Source organism: Triticum urartu, chromosome 3, assembly GCF_003073215.2.
Source record: "Triticum urartu cultivar G1812 chromosome 3, Tu2.1, whole genome shotgun sequence".
Lineage (NCBI taxonomy): Eukaryota > Viridiplantae > Streptophyta > Magnoliopsida > Poales > Poaceae > Triticum > Triticum urartu.
The window spans coordinates 660,108,013-660,132,044 of NC_053024.1; the positions used below are offsets into that span (position 1 = coordinate 660,108,013).

Below are 24,032 nucleotides of genomic sequence, written 5' to 3' on the forward strand. Positions count from 1 at the left end.
TTGTACTAAAGTTGGGACACTTACTTTGGGACATAAGGAGTAGTATATGATAGTAATAGAGATTATTAGAAGGTGAGATAAAACGAAGTCTCCTTGTTGGCTAACTTCCGGACAAATAGAAAATGAAGCGAGCTAATTCGAGACATCTCCTTTTTTCAAAAAAGTTCGAGACATCTCTGAGTCCGAGTCTTCCCCTACTGTACCAAGCATCAGTTGGACCAAATACCTAGTTGCCAACACCACACCTTTGCTAATTTCCTGCTCCCTGAGTCATGCTCTGCTAGAACTCCCTACTTGCTAGCTCATTTGTTTTAGTTATTTTCACAAAATTCCAAAATTTGAACATACAATTTTCTAGCAGACCGATATACAAATTAAGCAAAAGGCATGTCAAACAAGTCCAGTTTGCTAATCACATCCCACATTGCAAGAACTGTTCATTTTTACCTAGCAAGAACTAGTTATTATGACTGCATTCTTCATGTTTATCGATGTATAGCATCTGAATGATATGTTTCTTCCTATATGGCGTCATAATGAAACAATAAAGATTGAATAATGATGTCCAGTAACAACTGCAAATCCAATAGTTTCAGAAAATATTGTTTGGTTTCACAGATAATTAAGAGTGGCTCATTAAAACTAGATTATGGAGGGCAATGATTTCCCCCCTCCAAGCTCATTAGTTCCTGAGAAGTATTTAACATTTTTTTACAGAGCTTGCCTAGGTAGTACCAGCTTGGCAGATAGTTTCTCTCCAGCACCATTCTGATACTATTTGAGAATATGACAAATACTTGTTTTCATAAAATTGTCTCAGGTACCTTATTGTGATTGACGATATATGGAGTACAGAAGCTTGGAATAGTATTCAGTACATGGTTCCACAGAATGATCTTGGCAGTAGAATTATAACGACTACTCAAATTGAGAATGTAGCTGCTGCTTGTTGCAATCGTCGCCATGACCGTATTTATAAGATTGAACATCTCAACAACCAAGACTCAAGAAGATTATTTTTCAGGAGAGTTTTTGGTACAGAAGATACCTGTCCTGAGCATTTTGAGAAAATTTCAGAGGAAATTTTTAGGAAATGTGGAGGTGTTCCTTTGGCCACAATAAGCATAGCTAGCCTGTTGGCTAGTCAAGCAGTTATGCTAAGGACAAAATGGGAGATGATATTAAGTTCTTTAGGTTCCATGTTGGAGGAGAACCCTGCTTTCAGATGGATGAACCATGTCCTAAACCTTAGCTATAATGATCTCCCTCATGATCTTAAGACATGCATGCTTTATCTTGTTTCATTTCCTGAGGATTCTATCATTAGGAAGGACCATTTGTTGAGGCGATGGATCGCAGAAGGCTTCGTCATGGAAATACCTAGTCAAGATCTAGAGGATATTGCTGAAGGCTATTTAACTGAACTCATCAATAGGAGTATGATTCAACCTGCGTCTTTCGGTGAGGGTGGGGAGTTGATGTCTGTCCGGGTGCATGATCTAATGCTAGAGCTTATTACCTCAAAGTCCAGGCAGGAGAACTTCATCACTACAACAAATGACCTGAAGGCCAGGCCTGGAGCTTTGGAAATTCGTCGCCTCTCCCTTCACTTCAGCAATGCAGAAGATGACAATGTTCTGGGAAGCATGGAACTCAAGCAAACTCGATCGCTCATCTTTTCAGGCATTGTTCAAGACATACCATGTATACGGAAGTTTGAACTCGTCCGAGTTATGGATCTTGAAGCTAGCTTTTCTAGGAATATTTCATGTGACCTGACTGACATGTGCAGACTCTTTTTACTGAGATATTTGAGGATCAGAGGTAATTCCTTCAAACTGCCTGATCAAATACGAACACTGAAACATCTGAAGACACTGGAACTGAATGGCAACCTGCTTCATGTTCCGTCGGATGTCTTCGAGTTGCAGTCCTGTCGCATCTGATTGTTCCAGGCAATGCTGAGCTGCCTGACGGAATGGGTAACATGAGAGCTCTCCGCACTCTGCGTGCCTTGGATGTTGCAGGGTGTCCCATGGATAGGCTTCGAGCTTTGGGCGAGCTAACAAATCTAAGGGATCTTCAACTGAGAGCATCTCCAGCTACACCCCCAACAGGCCCCTTTTCGGCGCCGGCGCCCAAAAGACAACACAGTCACGCCGTCAGGAGCTCAGTTTTCGCCGGTTAGGGCCAAAACTGACGCCGGCGGACCCAGCCAGAACCCGACGCGCTGGGGGTGGGTGGGTGGGGGGGGGGGGGGTGGCGCCGAGGCGATCGTTTTTTGCGTGAAAGAAGGCGGGCCCGCCAAGTAAGCGACCCGCGGCTCGTCGTCCTCACATCGCCTTGGTTTCTCGCGGGAAATCAATGTCAAGGTTGCTGCCAGTCAGCCTTCCATTGATTCCTCACCGGCGGCATTATGCGGCGACGCGCCCCATCCCCGCCACACGTACACATGGCGCCACCCCCGGCCGCTATATAAAGCAGCGCCTCCCTCACCGATGGACACACCTGCCCGCAGCCCCTCTCTCCTCGTGCAAAGCCACTGCTGACGAGCCCTCTTTCCTCTCCCTCCCCGTTCACCGCCGGCGAGCCATCGTAGACGATGGGCGAAAGGTTCCCCGCGACGGGGCGGCGGCGAATGGCTTCGGCCGCCGCTCTCTGCATGAGTGGGAAGCCCATCTCCTGCACGAAGCCAACTACCCGGCGCCTCCCGACATGCGCGCGCTGGGGCGGTGGAGGCTCAGCGTCGGGGGCGTCCTCGTCCCCCCCCCCCCTGTAACACCCTCGATGCGACTATATCTCCCACGTGTCGAGGCACGACTTAGAGGCAGACTTAGGCATAATCGCATTGAAGGCATATGTCGCAAGTTAGGCAATCTTCACAACATCCCATGTAATATGATAATAAAAGGGGAGATAACATAGTTGGCTTACACTCGCCACGTCAATCAAGTACATAAGTAACAATACATCATCCAAACACTCATGGCCCGACTACGGCGCCAAAATAAAAGATAACCCAACATGCGACACGGTCCCAATCACCCCCAACTGGGCACCACTACTGATCATCAGGAAAGGAAACACAGTAACGTTGAGAGTCCTCGTCGAACTCCCACTTGAGCTCAAGTGCGTCTCCTGAAACGGAATCATCAGGCCCTGCATCTGGTGTAATAGTAATCTGTGAGCCACAGGGACTCAGCAATCTCGCACCCTTGCGATCAAGACTATTTAAGCTTATAGGTAAGGCAAGGTAACCATGTGGAGCAGCAGCAAGCGACTAGCAAATATGGTGGCTAACTTATTCGCAAAAGAGAGCGAGAAGAGGAGGCAAAGCGCGAGCGAGAAACTAGAGAACCACCTGCTCAAACATTACTCCAACACCGTGTCCGCTTCCCGCACTCCGCCGAGAAGAGGCCATCACGGTAACACACTCAGTTGATTCATTTTAATTAAGTTAAGGTTCAAGTTATCTACAACCGGACATTAACAAATTCCCATCCGCCCATAACCGCGGGCACGGCTTTCGAAAGTTCAAATCCCTGCAGGGGAGTCCCAACTTAGCCCATGACAAGCTCTCACGGTCAACGAAGGAATAGACCTCCTCCCAAGACGTTTCCGATCAGACTCGGTATCTCGGTTCTTCAAGACACTTCGACAGGTTAAAACAAGACCAGCAACACCGCCCGAATGTGCCGACAAATCCCTGATAGGAGCTGCACATATCTCGTTCTCAGGGCACACTCAGATGAGCTCTCCATACAATTAAAACCAAACCTCGAGTTTCCCCGAGGGGGCGCTGCACAAGACTCTAGTTTGGACCAACACTCAGAGGAGCACTGGCCCAGGGGGGCTAAAATAAGATGATCCTCGGGTTTCGGAAACCCAAGGAAAAAAGAGGCTAGGTGGCAAATGGTAAAACCAATGTTGGGCATTGCTGGAAAAGCTTTAAACAAGGCGAACTATCAAGGGGTTCCCATTATAACCCAACCGCGTAAGGAACGCAAAAATCCGGGAACATAACACCGATATGACGGAAACTAGGGCGGCAAGAGTGGAACAAAACACTAGGCGAGAGGCCGAGCCTTCCACCCTTTACCAAGTATATAGATGCATTAAGATAACAAGATAATATAATGATATCCCAACAAGTAAATAAATGTTCCAACAAGGAATAGCCTCCGATCTTCACCTGCAACTAGCAACGCTATAAGAGGGGCTGAGCAAAGCGGTAACATAGCCAATCAACGGTTTGCTAGGACATGGTGGGTTAGAGGTTTGACATGGCAATTTGGGAGACTTGAAAGCAAGTGGTAGGCATCGTAGCATCGGCATAGCAAAAGATCGAGCAAACTAGCATAGCAAAGATAGTAGTGATTTCGAGGGTATGATCATCTTGCCTGCACAGTTGTCAGAGTTGACTGGATTCTTGAAAGCAAACTCAACGGGCTCCTCGTTAGCGAACTCGTCTCCCGGCTCTATCCAAACAAGACAAACAAGCAACAAGGACACAAATCAACCACGTGCAACTCAAACAACATGATGCGAAGATGGTATGCTATGCGGGATGCATATGCAAGATGTGACAGGGAATGCAAGAACCTGGCCTCAACTTGGAAATCCAAGTGTGCCACTGGAAAGATGAGATGAAATCGCTTGAAAACGGTATAAAGAACGCCGGAATCGGAGTTACGGTTTGGAAATGGCAAGCGATTCAAATGGCCACGTTCTGCGATTTACAGCAAGTAGCCATCTAAATGCAATGAGATGAACATGCTACAGCACCCAAACATGACAACAAAATACATGGCAGGGATTCATTCAAGATGCTTGACAAAAGTCTAGCACTGAGCTACGGCCAAATCATCCATTAACAGGTTCAAACAAGCATGGCAAAAATGCATATGGAAAACAGGTCTCAGACTTAATGAAATTAACACTTGTCTGGAATCTCAGATCAGGTAGCACACTTCGGAGCAACAAAACTATATGCTACAGGACCTGAACATGGCAAAGTAAAGCATGGCATGGAGCTTCTCAAAGAGCTTAACAAAAGTCCCTTAGTGACCTTGAGCCAAAAGGGATCAGAAAATACAATTGCAAGCATGCGAACATAGCAAAAACATAATCAGTTTTCAGACTTAGTGAAAACTGACACATGCTGAAACATAACTCAAGTAGGCATGTTTACGAGCTCGATGCACTCAAAACGGAGCAAGTCATGATAAGCTAAGCATACATATATCAATAACACAGAAAATGCAAGCTAGACATGGCAAGAACAATAGCATAGCATGCACGGATTAACTACAACATCATCGGCAAAATTGCAAACAAGTTGACAATCTGCCCAGATTCACAAAGTAGTAAAAGTAGAGCTCGATTGACTCAAGCTAGGGTGCTCCATAAATGCAAACAAAGACATGGATGGATAGAGCACTATAATATTAACAAAACATCCTTACTGATCATCCTCAGAAGAGGCACGGATCACTAGGAAACAACATGAACATATGACAACATGAGATAAACAGATCAAGGACTTAGTGGAAATGCTAAGTCCCTGAAAACAGAATTACCAAGTGCACCATTTTGCAAGCTTGTGCTAGTCACCACACACATCACAAAAATACATGGGTTGCACCTCTGGAAAGATGGCAAAAACCCTCAACAAAACACATGTAGAGCATTAGGGCATATCATGCACACAATAATCATGGCAAAAATGACAAATATCTAAATGGAGCAGCAGATCTGACAATTATCTCAAGTAGCCCTCTTCTAGCAGCATTTCGGGCATCAAGATGAACTCAAATGAAAATGATGCAATGGAATGAAATGATGTACTCTCTGAGGCGAACATTTTGATATGCTATATGCATGAATCGGAGCTGCGGATGCAAAGTTACGAGGCTATGAACATGGGCATATGGATTAGGGTTTCGAGAGAAAAAGTCAACCCGAGGAGATATTTTCAGATCTGGATCCAGTGCACGGAAACCGAGGTCCGCCGAAATCTTCGCCGGAGTACAGCTCGAGGGCGCCGGGGGCTTGCCGGAGAAGAGGACGGGCGTGGGGCGGCGGTTGCCGGGGCGGCGAGCACCGCGGTGGCCGGCGATGGCGGCGGCGTCGCCGGGCGGCGATGGCGGCGGGCGGCCGGACTTGATGAGGTGGCGGCGGAGCGGCGGGCGCCGGCACCGGTGTCGAGGGCGAGGAGGCGCGGGGCGGCGCTGGCGGCTGCGGGCGCGCGGGCCGGGGAGGGCTCCCCGCGGGCCCTGCGGGCTTCGGCGGCGGCGCGGTGAAGTGGGGCGCGGCCCGGTGACGTGGCGTGCAGCGATTGGGCGAGGGGTCGGTGGCGGACGTGTCCGGCCGGCGTGGAGGCGATTTTTTTAGGGTTTTGAATGAGGGGGATCCGGATTTCGGGGAAGGGGTCTATATATAGGCATAGAGGGAGCTAGGAGAGTCCAAATGAGGTGCGGTTTTCGGCCATGCGATCGTGATCGAACGCTCTAGATGATGGAGAGGGTTTAGGTGGGTTTTGGGCCAAATTGGAGGGGGGTTGGGCTGCAACACACACGAGGCCTTTTCGGTCCCTCGGTTAACCGTTGGAGTATCAAACGAAGTTCAAATGATACGAAACTTGACAGGCGGTCTACCGGTAGTAAACCAAGGCCGCTTGGCAAGTCTCGGTTCAATCCGGAAATGTTTAATCCCCACACATGAAAGAAAGCTACAAAAGACCACCGGAGGAGAACGAAGCACCGGAATGCAAAACGGACAACGGGGAAAATGCTCGAATGCATGAGATGAACACGTATGAAAATGCAATGCACATGATGACATGATATGAGATGCATGACAACGATAACAACACACGGAGACAAAGACCCGAACCTGAGAAAATAAAATAACTTAACGCCGGAAATGGCAAGAGTTGGAGTACAAATTGGGAAAGTTACACCCGGGGTGTTAGAACACTCCACCCCCCTACGAAAGGATCTCGTCCCGAGATCTAGGACTGAAAGAACGCCGGGTACTCAGAACGGAGGTGATCCTCGCGTTCCCAGGTAGCTTCACGGTCGGAATGGTGTGACCACTTGACTTTGACAAATTTGATTGACTTGTTGCGAGTCTTGCGTTCAGTCTCTTCAAGAATAGCAACTGGGTGCTCACGATAAGAGAGATCTTCTTGGAGCTCAATGTCCTCGAAGTTGACGGTGTGGTCAGGAGTCTTGAAGCACTTTCGAAGCTGAGAGACATGGAACACGTCATGCACATTTGCAAAGTTTGAAGGAAGCTCGAGTTGATAGGCGAGGTCGCCTCTCTTGCTGACAATCTTGAAAGGTCCCACGTATCTAGGGGCAAGCTTCCCTTTGATACCGAAGCGACGAGTACCTTTCATAGGAGAGACGCGGAGGTAAATATGATCTCCGATCTCGAAAGCCAAATCACGGTGCTTACTATCATAGTAGTTCTTTTGGCAGGATTGGGCTGCTTTGAGGTTATCACGAATGACTTTGCACATTTCCTCTGCCTCTGTGATTAAGTCATTACCCAAAAGCTGACGTTCACCGGTTTCAGACCAGTTGAGAGGGGTACAGCACTTCCTGCCATACAGAATTTCAAATGGGGCCTTGCCCGAGCTTGCTTGAAAACTGTTGTTGTAGGAGAATTCAGCATAAGGAAGACAATCCTCCCACTTCATGCCGAAGGAGATCACACAAGCCCTGAGCATATATTCAAGAATCTGGTTGACACGCTCGACTTGACCGCTAGTTTGAGGATGGAAAGATGTGCTGAAGCGGATGTTGGTGCCCATGGCCTTCTGAAAAGAATCCCAAAACTTTAAGATAAAGATGCTTCCATGGTCTGAAGAGATCACTTGTGGAATACCGTGCAGAGAGACAATCCGAGAGGTATAGAGTTCCGCCAATTGAGCTGCGGTGATCGACTCTTTGATAGGCAGAAAGTGTGCCACTTTGGTGAGTTTGTCGATGACAACGAATATAGCATCATTGCCACGCTTGGACTTTGGAAACCCAGTCACGAAGTCCATCTCAATGTGGTCAAACTTCCATTCTGAAATGGCAAGAGGTTGGAGGAGACCAGCTGGCCTTTGGTGTTCTGCCTTCACTCTTCTGCAGACATCACATTCATTCATGAATTGAGTGATCTCGCGCTTCATTCGAATCCACCAATAAGCCTGCTTGAGGTCCTGATACATCTTCGTGCTCCCAGGGTGGATGGAGAGGAGAGAATTGTGAGCCTCGTTCATGATCACTTTACGGAGGTCACCTTTGAGTACAACAATACGATCCTCGAAGAAGAGAGTATCCTTGTCATCAAGGCGGTAGCACTTGTACTTGGGTTGACTCTTGGCAATCCCAATCTTCACCTTTTTCACCATAGCATCAAGAAGCTGGGCTTGGCGAATCTGGTCTTCCAAGGTAGGAGAGACTTGAAGGTTGGCGAGGAAACCTTGAGGAACAACTTGCAGATTAAGTTTGCGGAAAGCTTCACAAAGCTCGGGTTGATAAGGCTTGAGAATCAGACTGTTGCAGTAAGCCTTTCTGCTCAATGCGTCAGCAATCACATTGGCCTTGCCTGGAGTATACTCAATACTCGGATTATACTCTTGAATCATTTCGACCCATCGAGTTTGCCTGAGGTTGAGATTAGGCTGAGTGAAGATGTACTTGAGACTCTTGTGATCAGTGAAAATGTCCACTTTTCTTCCCAATAGAAGATGTCTCCAAGTCAAAAGAGCATGCACAACTGCCGCCAACTCGAGATCATGAGTGGGGTAGTTCTTCTCATTAGGCTTCAACTGGCGAGAGGTATAAGCAACAACTTTCTTCTCTTGCATCAACACTGCGCCAAGACCTTGAAGAGAGGCATCACAAAAGACCTCGTACGACTTGGATTCATCAGGCGGAGTCAGAACTGGAGCAGTGATCAATTTCTCTTTCAAAGTGTTGAAAGCAATGTCACACTCCGGAGACCAAACGTACTTGACGTGCTTCTGGAGAAGATTTGAGAGAGGCTTCGCGATCTTAGAAAAGTTTTCAACGAATCTTTGGCAATAGCTTGCGAGATCGAGGGAGCTACGGAGTTGCTTCACGTTCTGAGGAGGTTCCCAATTCACAATTGCAGACACCTTCTCAGGATTCACGGCAATGCCCTTGGCAGAGATGATATGACCAAGATAAAGAACCTCATCGAGCCAAAATTCGCACTTGGAGAACTTGGCGTAGAACTGATGTTCTCTGAGCTTATCAAGAACCAAACGCAAGTGCTTGGCATGATCTTCCTTGCTCTTCGAGAAAACTAGAATGTCGTCGAGATAGACCAAAACGAAGTCATTGGTGTAGGCGTTGAAGATGAAGTTCATCATGCGAGAGAAAGTCGGAGGAGCGTTGACGAGACCAAAAGACATGACAGTGTATTCGTATGAACCAAAGCTTGTCCTGAAAGCCGTCTTGGGAATATCTTGCTCACGGATTCGAATCTGATGATAACCCATACGGAGATCAAGCTTGGAGAATACTTGGGCACCTTTGAGTTGTTCGAACAGCTCATTGATGTTGGGAAGTGGGTATTTGTTCTTGACGGTCTTCTTGTTCAATGGACGGTAATCAACACAAAGTCGGCCGTTCCATCCTTCTTCTTCACAAAAAGAACACCACAACCCCACGGAGAAGAACTAGGCCGGATGAGACCCATTTTCTCTTGAATATCGAGTTGCTTATTCAGCTCCTTCAACTCTTCTGGTCCGACCTTGTAAGGACGCTTGCACACAGGTTCCCTGCCGGGCTCAAGATCAATAACGAATTCAACTGGCCGGTGCGGAGGCATTCCTGTAAGCTCTTCTGGAAAAACGTCTTGATATTCGCAAACGACTGGAATTTGAGAGATGGCATCCAATTCACCCTTCTCATTGAGAGAAAACAGACGGATAGTATCATCACGAGCGGCAAAGATAATTACATCCTCAGACGAATGAGTCAATTGAATCTGCCTGGCAGCACAATCAAGATGTGCCTTGTGCTTAGAAAGCCAATCCATTCCGACAATAAGATCAATATCCGAGTCGCCCAGAACAATAGGAGAAGCTAGAAATTTGTAGTCGCCCAACGTGATAGTAATATCCGGGACGCAGAAATTAGCTGTCATTTGCTTGCCCGGTGACACGATTTGCAAACAATTTTGCAGATACTGATAGTCGCACTCATACTTTGATGCAAAAGGTTTGGAAATGAAGCAATGCGATGCACCAGTGTCAAAAAGAACTTTTGCAGGAACATCGTTAACAGGAAGGTTACCCATGATCACATCTGACGAGTCCTCTGCCTGAGCTGCGTTCATCAAGTTGACCTTGGCGTGCTTGGGATTATGCTTGACCACAGCTGTACTTGCCGATCTGACAGGAGGAGGAGGAGGAAGACGCCTCTGGTTGAAACACTTGTTGGCATAGTGACCCTTCTGTTGGCACTTGTTGCACGTGACCTCTGAAAGCGGACGGTGGTACGGAGCACTCGATCTTGGAGCTTGAGACGAAGTCTTGTTCTGAAAGCCAGGGTTGGGTGGGTGGGAAGATCCACTGCCACCTTTGCTCTTCTGCTGATACGGCTGACGAAACGGAGGAGGAGGAAGCCAATACTTCTGCTGCTTGGCCACTTGAGTAGAGGAAGAAGGAGTAACATCTCTGACTCGCTTCTTGGAAGCATCACACCTCAACTGAGCAGCCTCTTGCTTCAGTGCCATGTTGTAGAACTCATCGTATCTCAAGGGCTCGAAGAGGACAAGAGCTAGCTGAATTTCTTCTCTGAGACCACCCCTGAACTGGTATGTCATGCTCTTCTCATCAGGTACGTCCTGCTTGGCAAAGCGGGCGAGCTTTTGAAACAACTTGTTGTAGTCATAGACAGACAAAGAGCCTTGCTTCAGGTTGCGGAATTCCTCATGCTTTCTTTCAACCACGCTCTGAGGAATATGATGAGCTCGGAAATCTCGACGGAAATCATCCCAAGTGATAACACGTCCACCTCTGGAGTCCTTGTACGGCTGGAACCATTCTGCAGCTTGATCTTTGAGTTGGAAGGAAGCGAACTTGACAAAGTCCTCAGGCCTGACGTTACTGCACTCGAAATGCTTGCACAGATCCACAAGCCAGTCGTCAGCATTGGTTGCCTCAACACAATTGCTGAAAGTCTTTGGCCCGTTAGCAAGGAACTGGTTGAGTGTAGCAAAGTGATTCTGATTGTTGCCTTGGTTCCCTTGGTTGCCTTGATTGCGCTCTTGAAGAATTTGCATGATCAACTGTGTGTTTGCATTGGTTGCGGCCATCACAGCTTGCCATGCCTCCGGAGGAGGTGGAGGTGGTGGCGGATCAGGATTCGGAGTCGTGCGTGTTGGAGGAGCCATCCTGAAGAGGTTGACATCCATTAGCACATTGATAGACAAATATTGAAGCTGAATCCAACGGAATGAAAATTGCAACCTATAGTCTTCACATTCGAACAAAATGAACGAATGCATTCCTCTTGAAATGGTCACATATCCATAAATTGAGAAGCCACTTAGAATTAAGATAGAGAAATAAATCAACAAGGTACGGATCAAGAACGAATAATCGGTAAGAAATCCCAATCTCAAACCAATATCCGTGGAAGAAGAACTAGAGCTAATAGAATTCCCACCTATGAAACTCCCGAACCTTTCCGGTTATGCAATCAGGTGTTGGGGATACAGGGGAAGCATAATATCTCACCCAATTCTAGCAAATCCTACATCCAGCTGTATCCATCCTTCAACACATAACCAAGAAAAATTTCGGAAACCATCTACCTCAACCTTCGAAAAGAATCCGTTATACAAGTTATGGCGATACTCCCGAACTCCCGCCACAGTACTGGGTGACGTCGAGGTTATCTCACCAACGAACTGCATAAAAGAGATTTTCGATGTCGGCGTACTAAACTCAGGTATTCTAGAACTGCAACGATAAAATTATGACGACAACACCTCAGAGCTCAACTCCCCGGGACACTTCCACTAAACCCCTGACAGGAGGCACCAAGACAATGTTCTCATCATAAAACCATCGGAACGATTCCAAGATACCCGCGTGATCCTAAATTTTTTTAGTGAAATTTGAGAAGAGAAGAGTTAAAACTCTACATCAGGATGCCTTACCAGAGCGATGAGGAGACTGGGAAGTAAAAAGAATTCCTAAGCTCTCCGATATATAATTCCTAAATGACTCAAAACATTTTTCTAGACACAACTCGGCCGCTAAAAACGATCAAGCAATGGGGCTCCTAAGGTCGGGGAAGGCTCTGATTACCAACTTGTAACACCCTCGATGCGACTATATCTCCCACGTGTCGAGGCATGACTTAGAGGCATAATCGCATTGAAGGCATATGTCGCAAGTTAGGCAATCTTCACAACATCCCATGTAATATGATAATAAAAGGGGAGATAACATAGTTGGCTTACACTCGCCACGTCAATCAAGTACATAAGTAACAATACATCATCCAAACACTCATGGCCCGACTACGGCGCCAAAATAAAAGATAACCCAACATGCGACACGGTCCCAATCACCCCCAACTGGGCACCACTACTGATCATCAGGAAAGGAAACACAGTAACGTTGAGAGTCCTCGTCGAACTCCCACTTGAGCTCAAGTGCGTCTCCTGAAACGGAATCATCAGGCCCTGCATCTGGTGTAATAGTAATCTGTGAGCCACAGGGACTCAGCAATCTCGCACCCTTGCGATCAAGACTATTTAAGCTTATAGGTAAGGCAAGGTAAATATATATGTGGAGCAGCAGCAAGCGACTAGCAAATATGGTGGCTAACTTATTCGCAAAAGAGAGCGAGAAGAGGAGGCAAAGCGCGAGCGAGAAACTAGAGAGCAACCTGCGCAAACATTACTCCAACACCGTGTCCACTTCCCGGACTCCGCCGAGAAGAGGCCATCACGGTAACACACTCAGTTGATTCATTTTAATTAAGTTAAGGTTCAAGTTATCTACAACCGGACATTAACAAATTCCCATCCGCCCATAACCGCGGGCACGGCTTTCGAAAGTTCAAATCCCTGCAGGGGAGTCCCAACTTAGCCCATGACAAGCTCTCACGGTCAACGAAGGAATAGACCTCCTCCCAAGACGTTTCGATCAGACTCGGTATCTCGGTTCTTAAAGACACTTCGACAGGTTAAAACAAGACCAGCAACACCGCCCGAATGTGCCGACAAATCCTGATAGGAGCTGCACATATCTCGTTCTCAGGGCACACTCAGATGAGCTCTCCATACAATTAAAACCAAACCTCGAGTTTCCCCGAGGGGGCGCTGCACAAGACTCTAGTTTGGACCAACACTCAGAGGAGCACTGGCCCAGGGGGGCTAAAATAAGATGATCCTCGGGTTTCGGAAACCCAAGGAAAAAAGAGGCTAGGTGGCAAATGGTAAAACCAATGTTGGGCATTGCTGGAAAAGCTTTAAACAAGGCGAACTATCAAGGGGTTCCCATTATAACCCAACCGCGTAAGGAACGCAAAAATCCGGGAACATAACACCGATATGACGGAAACTAGGGCGGCAAGAGTGGAACAAAACACTAGGCGAGAGGCCGAGCCTTCCACCCTTTACCAAGTATATAGATGCATTAAGATAACAAGATAATATAATGATATCCCAACAAGTAAATAAATGTTCCAACAAGGAATAGCCTCCGATCTTCACCTGCAACTAGCAACGCTATAAGAGGGGCTGAGCAAAGCGGTAACATAGCCAATCAACGGTTTGCTAGGACATGGTGGGTTAGAGGTTTGACATGGCAATTTGGGAGACTTGAAAGCAAGTGGTAGGCATCGTAGCATCGGCATAGCAAAAGATCGAGCAAACTAGCATAGCAAAGATAGTAGTGATTTCGAGGGTATGATCATCTTGCCTGCACAGTTGTCAGAGTTGACTGGATTCTCGAAAGCAAACTCAACGGGCTCCTCGTTAGCGAACTCGTCTCCCGGCTCTATCCAAACAAGACAAACAAGCAACAAGGACACAAATCAACCACGTGCAACTCAAACAACATGATGCGAAGATGGTATGCTATGCGGGATGCATATGCAAGATGTGACAGGGAATGCAAGAACCTGGCCTCAACTTGGAAATCCAAGTGTGCCACTGGAAAGATGAGATGAAATCGCTTGAAAACGGTATAAAGAACGCCGGAATCGGAGTTACGGTTTGGAAATGGCAAGCGATTCAAATGGCCACGTTCTGCGATTTACAGCAAGTAGCCATCTAAATGCAATGAGATGAACATGCTACAGCACCCAAACATGACAACAAAATACATGGCAGGGATTCATTCAAGATGCTTGACAAAAGTCTAGCACTGAGCTACGGCCAAATCATCCATTAACAGGTTCAAACAAGCATGGCAAAAATGCATATGGAAAACAGGTCTCAGACTTAATGAAATTAACACTTGTCTGGAATCTCAGATCAGGTAGCACACTTCGGAGCAACAAAACTATATGCTACAGGACCTGAACATGGCAAAGTAAAGCATGGCATGGAGCTTCTCAAAGAGCTTAACAAAAGTCCCTTAGTGACCTTGAGCCAAAAGGGATCAGAAAATACAATTGCAAGCATGCGAACATAGCAAAAACATAATCAGTTTTCAGACTTAGTGAAAACTGACACATGCTGAAACATAACTCAAGTAGGCATGTTTACGAGCTCGATGCACTCAAAACGGAGCAAATCATGATAAGCTAAGCATACATATATCAATAACACACAAAATGCAAGCTAGACATGGCAAGAACAATAGCATAGCATGCACGGATTAACTACAACATCATCGGCAAAATTGCAAACAAGTTGACAATCTGCCCAGATTCACAAAGTAGTAAAAGTAGAGCTCGATTGACTCAAGCTAGGGTGCTCCATAAATGCAAACAAAGACATGGATGGATAGAGCACTATAATATTAACAAAACATCCTTACTGATCATCCTCAGAAGAGGCACGGATCACTAGGAAACAACATGAACATATGACAACATGAGATAAACAGATCAAGGACTTAGTGGAAATGCTAAGTCCCTGAAAACAGAATTACCAAGTGCACCATTTTGCAAGCTTGTGCTAGTCACCACACACATCACAAAAATACATGGGTTGCACCTCTGGAAAGATGGCAAAAACCCTCAACAAAACACATGTAGAGCATTAGGGCATATCATGCACACAATAATCATGGCAAAAATGACAAATATCTAAATGGAGCAGCAGATCTGACAATTATCTCAAGTAGCCCTCTTCTAGCAGCATTTCGGGCATCAAGATGAACTCAAATGAAAATGATGCAATGGAATGAAATGATGTACTCTCTGAGGCGAACATTTTGATATGCTATATGCATGAATCGGAGCTGCGGATGCAAAGTTACGAGGCTATGAACATGGGCATATGGATTAGGGTTTCGAGAGAAAAAGTCAACCCGAGGAGATATTTTCAGATCTGGATCCAGTGCACGGAAACCGAGGTCCGCTGAAATCTTCGCCGGAGTACAGCTCGAGGGCGCCGGGGGCTTGCCGGAGAAGAGGACGGGCGTGGGGCGGCGGTTGCCGGGGCGGCGAGCACCGTGGTGGCCGGCGATGGCGGCGGCGTCGCCGGGCGGCGATGGCGGCGGGCGGCCGGACTTGACGAGGTGGCGGCGGAGCGGCGGGCGCCGGCACCGGTGCCGAGGGCGAGGAGGCGCGGGGCGGCGCTGGCGGCTGCGGGCGCGCGGGCCGGGGAGGGCTCCCCGCGGGCCCTGCGGGCTTCGGCGGCGGCGCGGTGAAGTGGGGCGCGGCCCGGTGACGTGGCGTGCAGCGATTAGGCGAGGGGTCGGTGGCGGACGTGTCCGGCCGGCGCGGAGGCGATTTTTTTAGGGTTTTGAATGAGGGGGATTCGGATTTCGGGGAAGGGGTCTATATATAGGCATAGAGGGAGCTAGGAGAGTCCAAATGAGGTGCGATTTTCGGCCACGCGATCGTGATCGAACGCTCTAGATGATGGAGAGGGTTTAGGTGGGTTTTGGGCCAAATTGGAGGGGGTTGGGCTGCAACACACACGAGGCCTTTTCGGTCCCTTGGTTAACCGTTGGAGTATCAAACGAAGTCCAAATGATACGAAACTTGATAGGCGGTCTACCGGTAGTAAACCAAGGCCGCTTGACAAGTCTCGGTCCAATCCGGAAATGTTTAATCCCCACACACGAAAGAAAGCTAGAAAAGACCACCGGAGGAGAACGAAGCGCCGGAATGTAAAACGGACAACGGGGAAAATGCTCGAATGCATGAGATGAACATGTATGCAAATGCAATGCACATGATGACATGATATGAGATGCATGACAACGATAACAACACACGGAGACAAAGACCCGAACCCGAGAAAATAAAATAACTTAACGCCGGAAACGGCAAGAGTTGGAGTACAAATTGGGAAAGTTACATCCGGGGTGTTACACCCCCCCCCCCCCCCCCGCTGTCTGACGTCACGCGCCTCGACTACTTCCAGACCGAGATCTAGCGTGCGCGGTCGTCGCTGACGGAGGAGCAGCGGGCCCTCCCGGAGTACGCCGCCGGTAACCACAAGGCGTGGGCGGCGTACTTCAAACGCCGGCAGGCGGAGCGGGTAGCCTCCACCAACAACGCGCTGGTGGTGCGGGGGACCAAAAACAGCGACGGTCGCCGCTTGTGGTGGGGCGCCCTCGACCGCACACTCCACGCCGTTCTCGAACACCTGGAGGGCAGCAACGAGCCTCCGCTGACATACTCGGCCGCCCCAGTCCCCCGCCGGAGTGGCGGCCAATGGATGCCGACGAGGACCGGCTCCTCTTCCTCCTCCTCCCACTCCTTCGGGTCGCCGGCGCTCTTCAGCATGAAGGCCGAGCTCGCGGAAACGTCGCTCGGCCGACACACACGCAGCACCGGCATCATCATCAACGAGGGCGGGCGTGCCTCCTCCTCCTCGGCTCCTCCCCGCTTTGTCAAGCCGAAGACGAAGCCAGGGCTCGCCGCCGTGAAGACAGAGCCGGAGCTCGACGAAGAGGCGGCCATGAAGTGGGCGCGTGAAGATTGGGCGCGGCTGGAGATGGAGCGCCAGCGCCGTGCCCTGGCAGAGATCGCCGTGCGCCGCCGTGGGCGCGAGGAAGGGGGCGTCATCGTGCTTGAAGACAGTGACGACGACGCACCGCCACCGGCCAAACCTGTCCGCCAGGGCGACCCCGGGCAGGGGTCCAGCCGCGTGAAGAAGGAGCAGGACGACGACGACTACGCCGCGCTCAGCGAGTTTTTTATTTGGTAAATTTTAAGTTTTCTATGTAAAAAAATTTAAAACGCCGAAATTTATCTCCTGTTTAGGAAAAAGGGTTTCCCCTCGCTTTGATTACAAAGCAACCATCAGTTACAACCAATGATAGATGCTGGGGCGGAAGCAACACAATCACGCCCAAAAGAAAAGAAAGAAAAAAAAGAAAGGAAACAAATGCCGATTACGGCGGATCAACAAAAACGACGAAGCATCGCGACCGCTGCGTCCACCAGAAATCGTCCCCCAAGCTCCGAGACTCCGAAGCGCCGGTACCAGTCAACACCTCCAAGAAGGGACGCGACGATGACGACGCTGTTGCCAGGGGTTTCCCCCGGTATGCGGTGAGGAGAGAGGAAGGGTAGCCCCGACGCCCTCCAGGAAGGTCCGGTGGTACCCTCAGGCGCCACCGCATTGGTGTCGGCCAAGCCAATAGGGATTTCTCCGGATCCCCTCCTCCACCTCAGGCACTCCGGAGCTCGCCACCAAACCGACCACCACCCTGCGCCAACACGGACACGAAGCTTCCCACGCTGTCTCACCACGGTACCGCAAATATGGCCTGCACGACGAAGAAGGGGAGCCGAGACTAGGGCAGCAGCACCGTCAGCATACTGGAGGGCCCCACCTCCACCGTCCATGACGGTAGCCGACCGGACGCCAAAGCAGGAGCCTACCGGGCCCGTGGCCCCACAGGCCCGGTCAGGCCCTCAGAGGCCTGGACAACTCCCGCCTCCGCGCCGCAGCTGGCACGCCGTCGGCGTCGCTGCCCCCTGTCCGAGCTGCTCCTCCTCCTCACCACACAGACGACGACGAAGCCACGCCGGAGGCCGGCCCGCTAGGACCCAGATGGGGCCCGTGGGCCCTGATCTGGGCTGGGGGGGCGCCACCATGCCGTCTGGCCGCCAAGGGGCCGCACCACCACCGCGCGAGCCGCCGGCCACCGCTGCTGGGACGCCGGGCCGACATCAAGCCGAGGAGCACCGCCGCCGCCCCCACGCCCCGGGCAGGGAGCCGCGCGCGCGGGGACAGGCAGGCCCCGCCGCCGCCAACACCACCCGGCCAGCGCCGGGGGCGCCCGTCGGCGGCGGCAGGGAGGGAAGGAGAGACGAGGGCGGCCGAAGGCAGGGCGTGGCTCGCGCCGCCCGGGCCACCTCCCGGGGAGGCGGCACGGAGCGAATCCGGGGGAAGGGAGAGGGGGGGGGGAGGGGGCGGGGGCGGTTGGCGGTTGGCGGCGGTGGCGGGGCCTAGGAAGGCCGGCGGCGGCGGGGGGAGGGCGGGAGGAACCCTAGAGCGTGCGTCTGTGTGTAACTGGTCATTTATCTCCTGTTTGCCGAATCTTTGTAATGTTTGTCAAATTTTAGCTGACTTTATTTCAAAAATATTTAAAAATGGGCGACTGGGGGCGATCCTGGGGGCGGCGGCTAGAAACCCGTTCGCCACCATGCCGATTTTTAGTGCCGGTTCGCCCCAGGCGGCGATTTTCTGAGCCTTTCGAGGGCCAACGGCTGGAGATGCTCTAAGCTATCAGGTACATAGAGGTGGCCAAGATCCTGATGCAGCTGAACGTAAGGAAGCTTTGGTGACCTCCCTAGTCAATCTCGGCTGCAACCTCCGGTCCTTGGCTTTCTCTCGTTATTCCTGGCGCATGACAAAGGATCGTCACCGCTGCTGGGTGGTTTCCTGCTATAACGAACTTCGCATTTCATCATGATAAGCCATGTCTCAGGTTTGAACCAGAGGCCATGCAGAAGATGCAAAAGTTGTCGCTTGAATTCGATGTTTCTCTAGTGAAAAATGGTGAAGATTTACCTTCTGGCATCGAGCATCTGTCAACCCTCAAAAAAGTGTTTGCATATTACAGCTTGTCCAACAGCACCTATGATATTGAGGAGCAGATGAAGACCATCATTGGCAAGCATGCAGGCCAGCCGAGTCTTGAAATCAAAAAAGCACGGGGTGCAATTAGAGTGTATATGGGAAACCCCGACTTGGTATAAACATTTTGGTGAGTTAAATTTGAAATATGTATGTGCTATTCAGCTCAGAGACGAAAAACATTGCACAAATGTCTTGAATTCATGATGTGTTATGTACTTCCTCTGTAAACTTATTTTGTTATCCAAAGAGCAGCTAACTCGTAAAAATGCTTTTTATTGACTGCTATTGAGTATTTGCATGTGTGTGCGAGCAGTTGGTAGAATTCCATTTTTATCCATATTTGTTTGCTCAAAAACCATGTTTGTTGGACTGATATTAGTAGTATTATCATTTTAACAGATGCACTTGGATGACAAAACTGATGCCTATTTTGACTGACGGTAACCATACAGAAAAAAGAGGTTGGTGTTGCGCTTCTATCAGTTTTGTTGTTTAGCTGACACATGCACATTCATGATTTAAACTGAGTATCAAGTCTGTGCCTCAAATAATATATTTTTCACTTGGGTTTGGTGTGGCGCTCAAATCAGTCATGTACAGCTCAGCTGCTCAAATGTCGCCTTGTGTTTGCATATATTCGGCGATCCATTTGATAGTCTATATGCAGTTAACTAATAGAGCTCGTGGTCCATGCCTAGAATTCAATACTGGGGCAGCCAAATTAATTTAATGTTTTTCCTTTGTCTATAGCCTCTTACAAATACTGAAATACCCATCATGGATCTGGATGCCTCGACCTGTTCACCCACCAACCCCAACTTAGCTCGAAAAATCGCCATGGCCGAAGAAGCTCAAAGCGAGAGCAACCGCAGCGGCGGCACGGACGAAGGAGGAGAGAGCCTTGTTGCGGAGGCGCGAGGAGTCTATGTCATGTATCAAGGCTGCTGGCTGCGACCCCGGGCCATGCAAAGCGTCAAGTTGGTGCAAGAGCACTTCAAGGCTCGCCCCGACGACACCCTCCTCGCCACGTTCCCGAAGTGCGGCACCGCCTGGCTCAAGGCCCTTGCCTTCACCATTACAAACCGCTTCGACCACGCCGCCACCAGTGACACCCACCCGCTGCTCACCCGCCACCCTCAGGACCTCGTGCCATTCCTCGAGATGCCCTACCGCCAGCTCCACCCTATCGCCGACCTCGAGAAGCTCGCCTCCCCGAGGCTCCTCGCCACCCACATGCCGATCACACTGCTACCTCCGTGCGTGTCCAGCCTCGGTTGCCGTGTTGTGTACCTGTTCCGCGATCCCAAGGATGTGTTCGTGTCCCTGTGGCAGTTCACCAGCAAGGTACACACGGAGTACACCATTGATAGAGCATTTGATTCGTTTTCCGAGGAGTTAATTGCAGAGAAGTACCACAGTTTAGGCACCACATGCAGATTGGTACCACGATTGCTAATTTTTACATGTCAGTACCAACATTGATCCAAGTTTTTGCAAAAAGATCTAAATTGCGTATAAATACGTATTGACAGTGTATCTGACCGAGGGGGCCCGCCTGTCGGGTGCCTATGTGGCAGTTTTTTTGCAGAAAACACCCTAGCTTTATATGTAATCACATAAATGCCCAGTATTTCGCGGCAAAATCGCTATTGAGAGGGATTTTTTTTGTTCGCAAGTTTTCCACGGACTTGTTTGAAAGTTTCCGGCGAATTGAACATTATAATAGCAGAAACGAAAAATGCCGCGCGAGGAGGGTTCGAAACTGAGCGCGCTAGCCACGCCGACAGGGACGACCCAGCGACGGATATGAGGCGAGTAGCCTTTTATAAGCGCTTTAAGACCTTGGGCCGGAAGTTGGTCTTAGCGAAGCTGCGCATCACCCAAAATTTATGTCTCTTCACTCAGGCCTAATACACAGTTTTTTTAGTTACTCGTGTATTAATTGTATTTTCTTCAATGCGCAGTTACTTGTTTCTCAAAAATTATAATTTCAATGCGCAGTTACTTGAAAAGTAGACAAAATGTATTAAAAATAATTGTGTAATCATAATAAATGTTTGAAATGCATTAAAACTGTTCAAATTTTATTAAAAAATCAACGTATTTCTTAAAATGCAAGAATTATTTTACACGCTAAGTTCTTAATACGTGCTGAAACATTTTTTGAAATATACATTGTTGAAATAATTCATCATGTCTAAGAAAATGTTCACCAAAAATTACAAAAATTTAACCTTGCATTATGTCAAATATTCATCATATCTTAAGAAAATTGTTCAACGTATATTAAAAAAATGTTAGCATGTATTGCCAAAAGTACATTATATTTAAAAATGTTCACCATTTGGAAAGAAAAATACATCATGCATTAAAACATGTTCTCTATATGCAAAAAAAAGTGCTCGGCGTACATTAGAAATTGTTCATGCGCATTTGAAAACATGTTCACAATATTACTGAAGCCGATCTTAAAAAATGTTCCAAGTGAGTGAAAAAAGAAGAATAAAAAATAAAGAAAAAGAAAGAAAACTTCATCGGTTTCTAATAAAGTTCATAAAATTTTAAAAATACTATCTATTGTGAGAAAGAGAAAAGTTTATCAAATTTTAAAAGAAAGAGAAAAGTTCATCGATTTTTAATAAAGTTCATCAAAAAAAGAAAGAGAAAAGTTCATCAAAATTTAAAAATACTATCTATTGTGAGAAAACTTCATTGTGTTTTAATAAAGTTCATCGATTTCAAAAGAACTTCAATGATTTTGATAAATTCACTGATTGTGAAGAAGTTAAATGATTTGAGAAAAAGTTCGTTAATTTTGAAACAAATTCATAATTTTGAAAAAAGTTCATCGATTTGGAAACAATGCTTGTGATTTTGAAAACAACTTAACGGATTTTGGAAAACATCTTGCGAATCTAAACAACGAAAAAAATGAAAAGAAACGAAAAAAGAAGGAAGAGTAAAAAGGCAGCAAGTGTGTAACTGAATGAAAAAAAAATATTGCAGGCTTTGCTTGGCCCAGCTGCCCGGCCCAGCGTGTATGTGGCGTTGTGGCTAGCCCGCGCAGACCTACGACGACCGCTGGCGGGTCTCAGGTTCGAATCCTCCTCGCGCGCGTTTTCTCGTTTCGGTTATTTATTATTTGTTTAGTTCGCCGGAAACTTTCAAACAAGTCCGTGGAAAACTTGCGAACGAAAAAAAAATCCCTCTTAATAGCGATTTTCCTGCGAAATAATGGGCATTTATGTGATTACATATAAAGCTAGGGGGTTTTCTGCAAAAAAACTGCCACATAGGCACCCGACAGGCGGGCCCCCTCGGTCAGATACACTGTCAATACGTATTTATACGCGATTTAGACCTTTTTGCAAAAACTTGGACCAATATTGGTACTGACATGTAAAAATTAGCAATCGTGGTACCAATCTGCATGTGATGCCTGAATTGTGGTACTTCTGTGCAATTAACTCTTTTCCGAGGGGCTATCCCCGTACGGGCCTATCTGGAAGCACAACCTTGAGTTCTGGAAGAAAAGCATAGCAGAGAGTGACAAAGTTCTTTTCTTGAAGTATGAGGAGATGAGGGCCGAACCGGTCAAGCACGCCAAGATGCTCGCCAAGTTCCTCGGTGTCCCCTTCACCGAGGAGGAGATGAGATGTGGAGTTGTAGAGGGTGCCGTGCACCTGTGTAGCTTCGATAAGCTCAGGAGCATGCCGGTCAACTCATCGGGAGTAACTGATAGAATTGATGGGGTGCCAATGGAGAACTCTTCCTACTTTAGGGCCGGGAAGGTCGGTGACTGGGCAAACCACTTGACGGAAGAGATGTCAAAGAAGCTGGATGCCATTGTTGAGGAGAAGCTGAGAGGATCAGGTCTCACATTTTGACATCTCGGTGTCATGTTGAACTATGTGCATGCTTGTGCAACCAAAATGTGTGTTCTCAATAATAATGTGAAAGACTATGTACGTGATGTTTTGTTAACCTTTTGTTTTCCCTCGTTGACTATGTTGCCTTTTGAGATACGAGCAAAACTTTTGTGCAAAAGGTGATGCGAGTTGATGGCAACTGCTATGGGGACCGTAACACCTCATGGTCCCAAAAAACTGACCGCCCAGCTCAACCAATAAACTACTACAAGAGCGGTTGCTAGCAGATCCCCTAAAATTAAAATTTCCTTAAATCGCCCCCTCCCAAAAAAAATCTCCCAGTCTCCTAGTTTTAGTCTAGCTGTAGGCGTTCTCAAGAAAAGTTCCGCACCCTCCCGCTCGGCCTCAGCTTTCCTGCCCAACACCGACGCTGCCGCCCCTTACCGCAACACTGGTCGTCCTCGGGCCCGATGACCGGCGGAACATAAAGACACTCCCCCGTTGCACCCTGGGCCACCCCCGCCGGTGCCAGAGACCTATCACCGATGAAGAATTTGGTGCCACAACACCGAAACGATGACGACAAGGGATTTACTTCATCGACAAAGGTTCGTCGTCGATGACTATTGTCACTTACACAACCGCAACCTACCTATCACCCTTTCTCGAGCCGGCTGACAAACGGCAACGTCGGCTAAGGCGAAGGACAACACGACATGGTCTCCTGCTGCCATGCCACCACCCTTTTCACCTCCGGTTTTCGAGGATGGCTTGGATCCGGACTAGACCACGAGCGAGGCCAATGTTCTTGAGGATATGCTCGAGAGTTTTTTTTCCTTTTGGTTTGCAATTACTTTAAAGAGTGATGCATGATTTGATATTAATTGCTAGGTTCCT

The 24,032-nt window shown here is 48.3% G+C and overlaps 1 protein-coding gene across 1 annotated transcript; it reads left to right on the top strand.

The window, feature by feature from the left end:
• Positions 1 to 20,055: 20,055 nt before the first annotated feature.
• Positions 20,056 to 23,230, top strand: LOC125545756 (cytosolic sulfotransferase 15-like). The gene is made up of 2 exons (XM_048709789.1): positions 20,056 to 20,644; positions 22,732 to 23,230. Exons 1-2 carry the CDS (start codon positions 20,104 to 20,106, stop codon positions 23,151 to 23,153), a joined length of 963 nt encoding a protein of 320 aa, XP_048565746.1. The 5' UTR covers positions 20,056 to 20,103; the 3' UTR covers positions 23,154 to 23,230.
• The last annotated feature ends 802 nt before the right edge of the window (positions 23,231 to 24,032 follow it).

What these genes read in the sequence shown, in the direction of transcription:
- LOC125545756 (XM_048709789.1), top strand. Translation starts at nt 20,104, where the DNA reads ATGGCCGAAGAAGCTCAAAGCGAGAGCAACCGCAGCGGCGGCACGGAC. An exon ending in CACCATTGATAGAGCATTTG is followed by an intron (nt 20,645 to 22,731) that starts ATTCGTTTTCCG and finishes TTCTGTGCAATT; the next exon opens with AACTCTTTTCCGAGGGGCTA.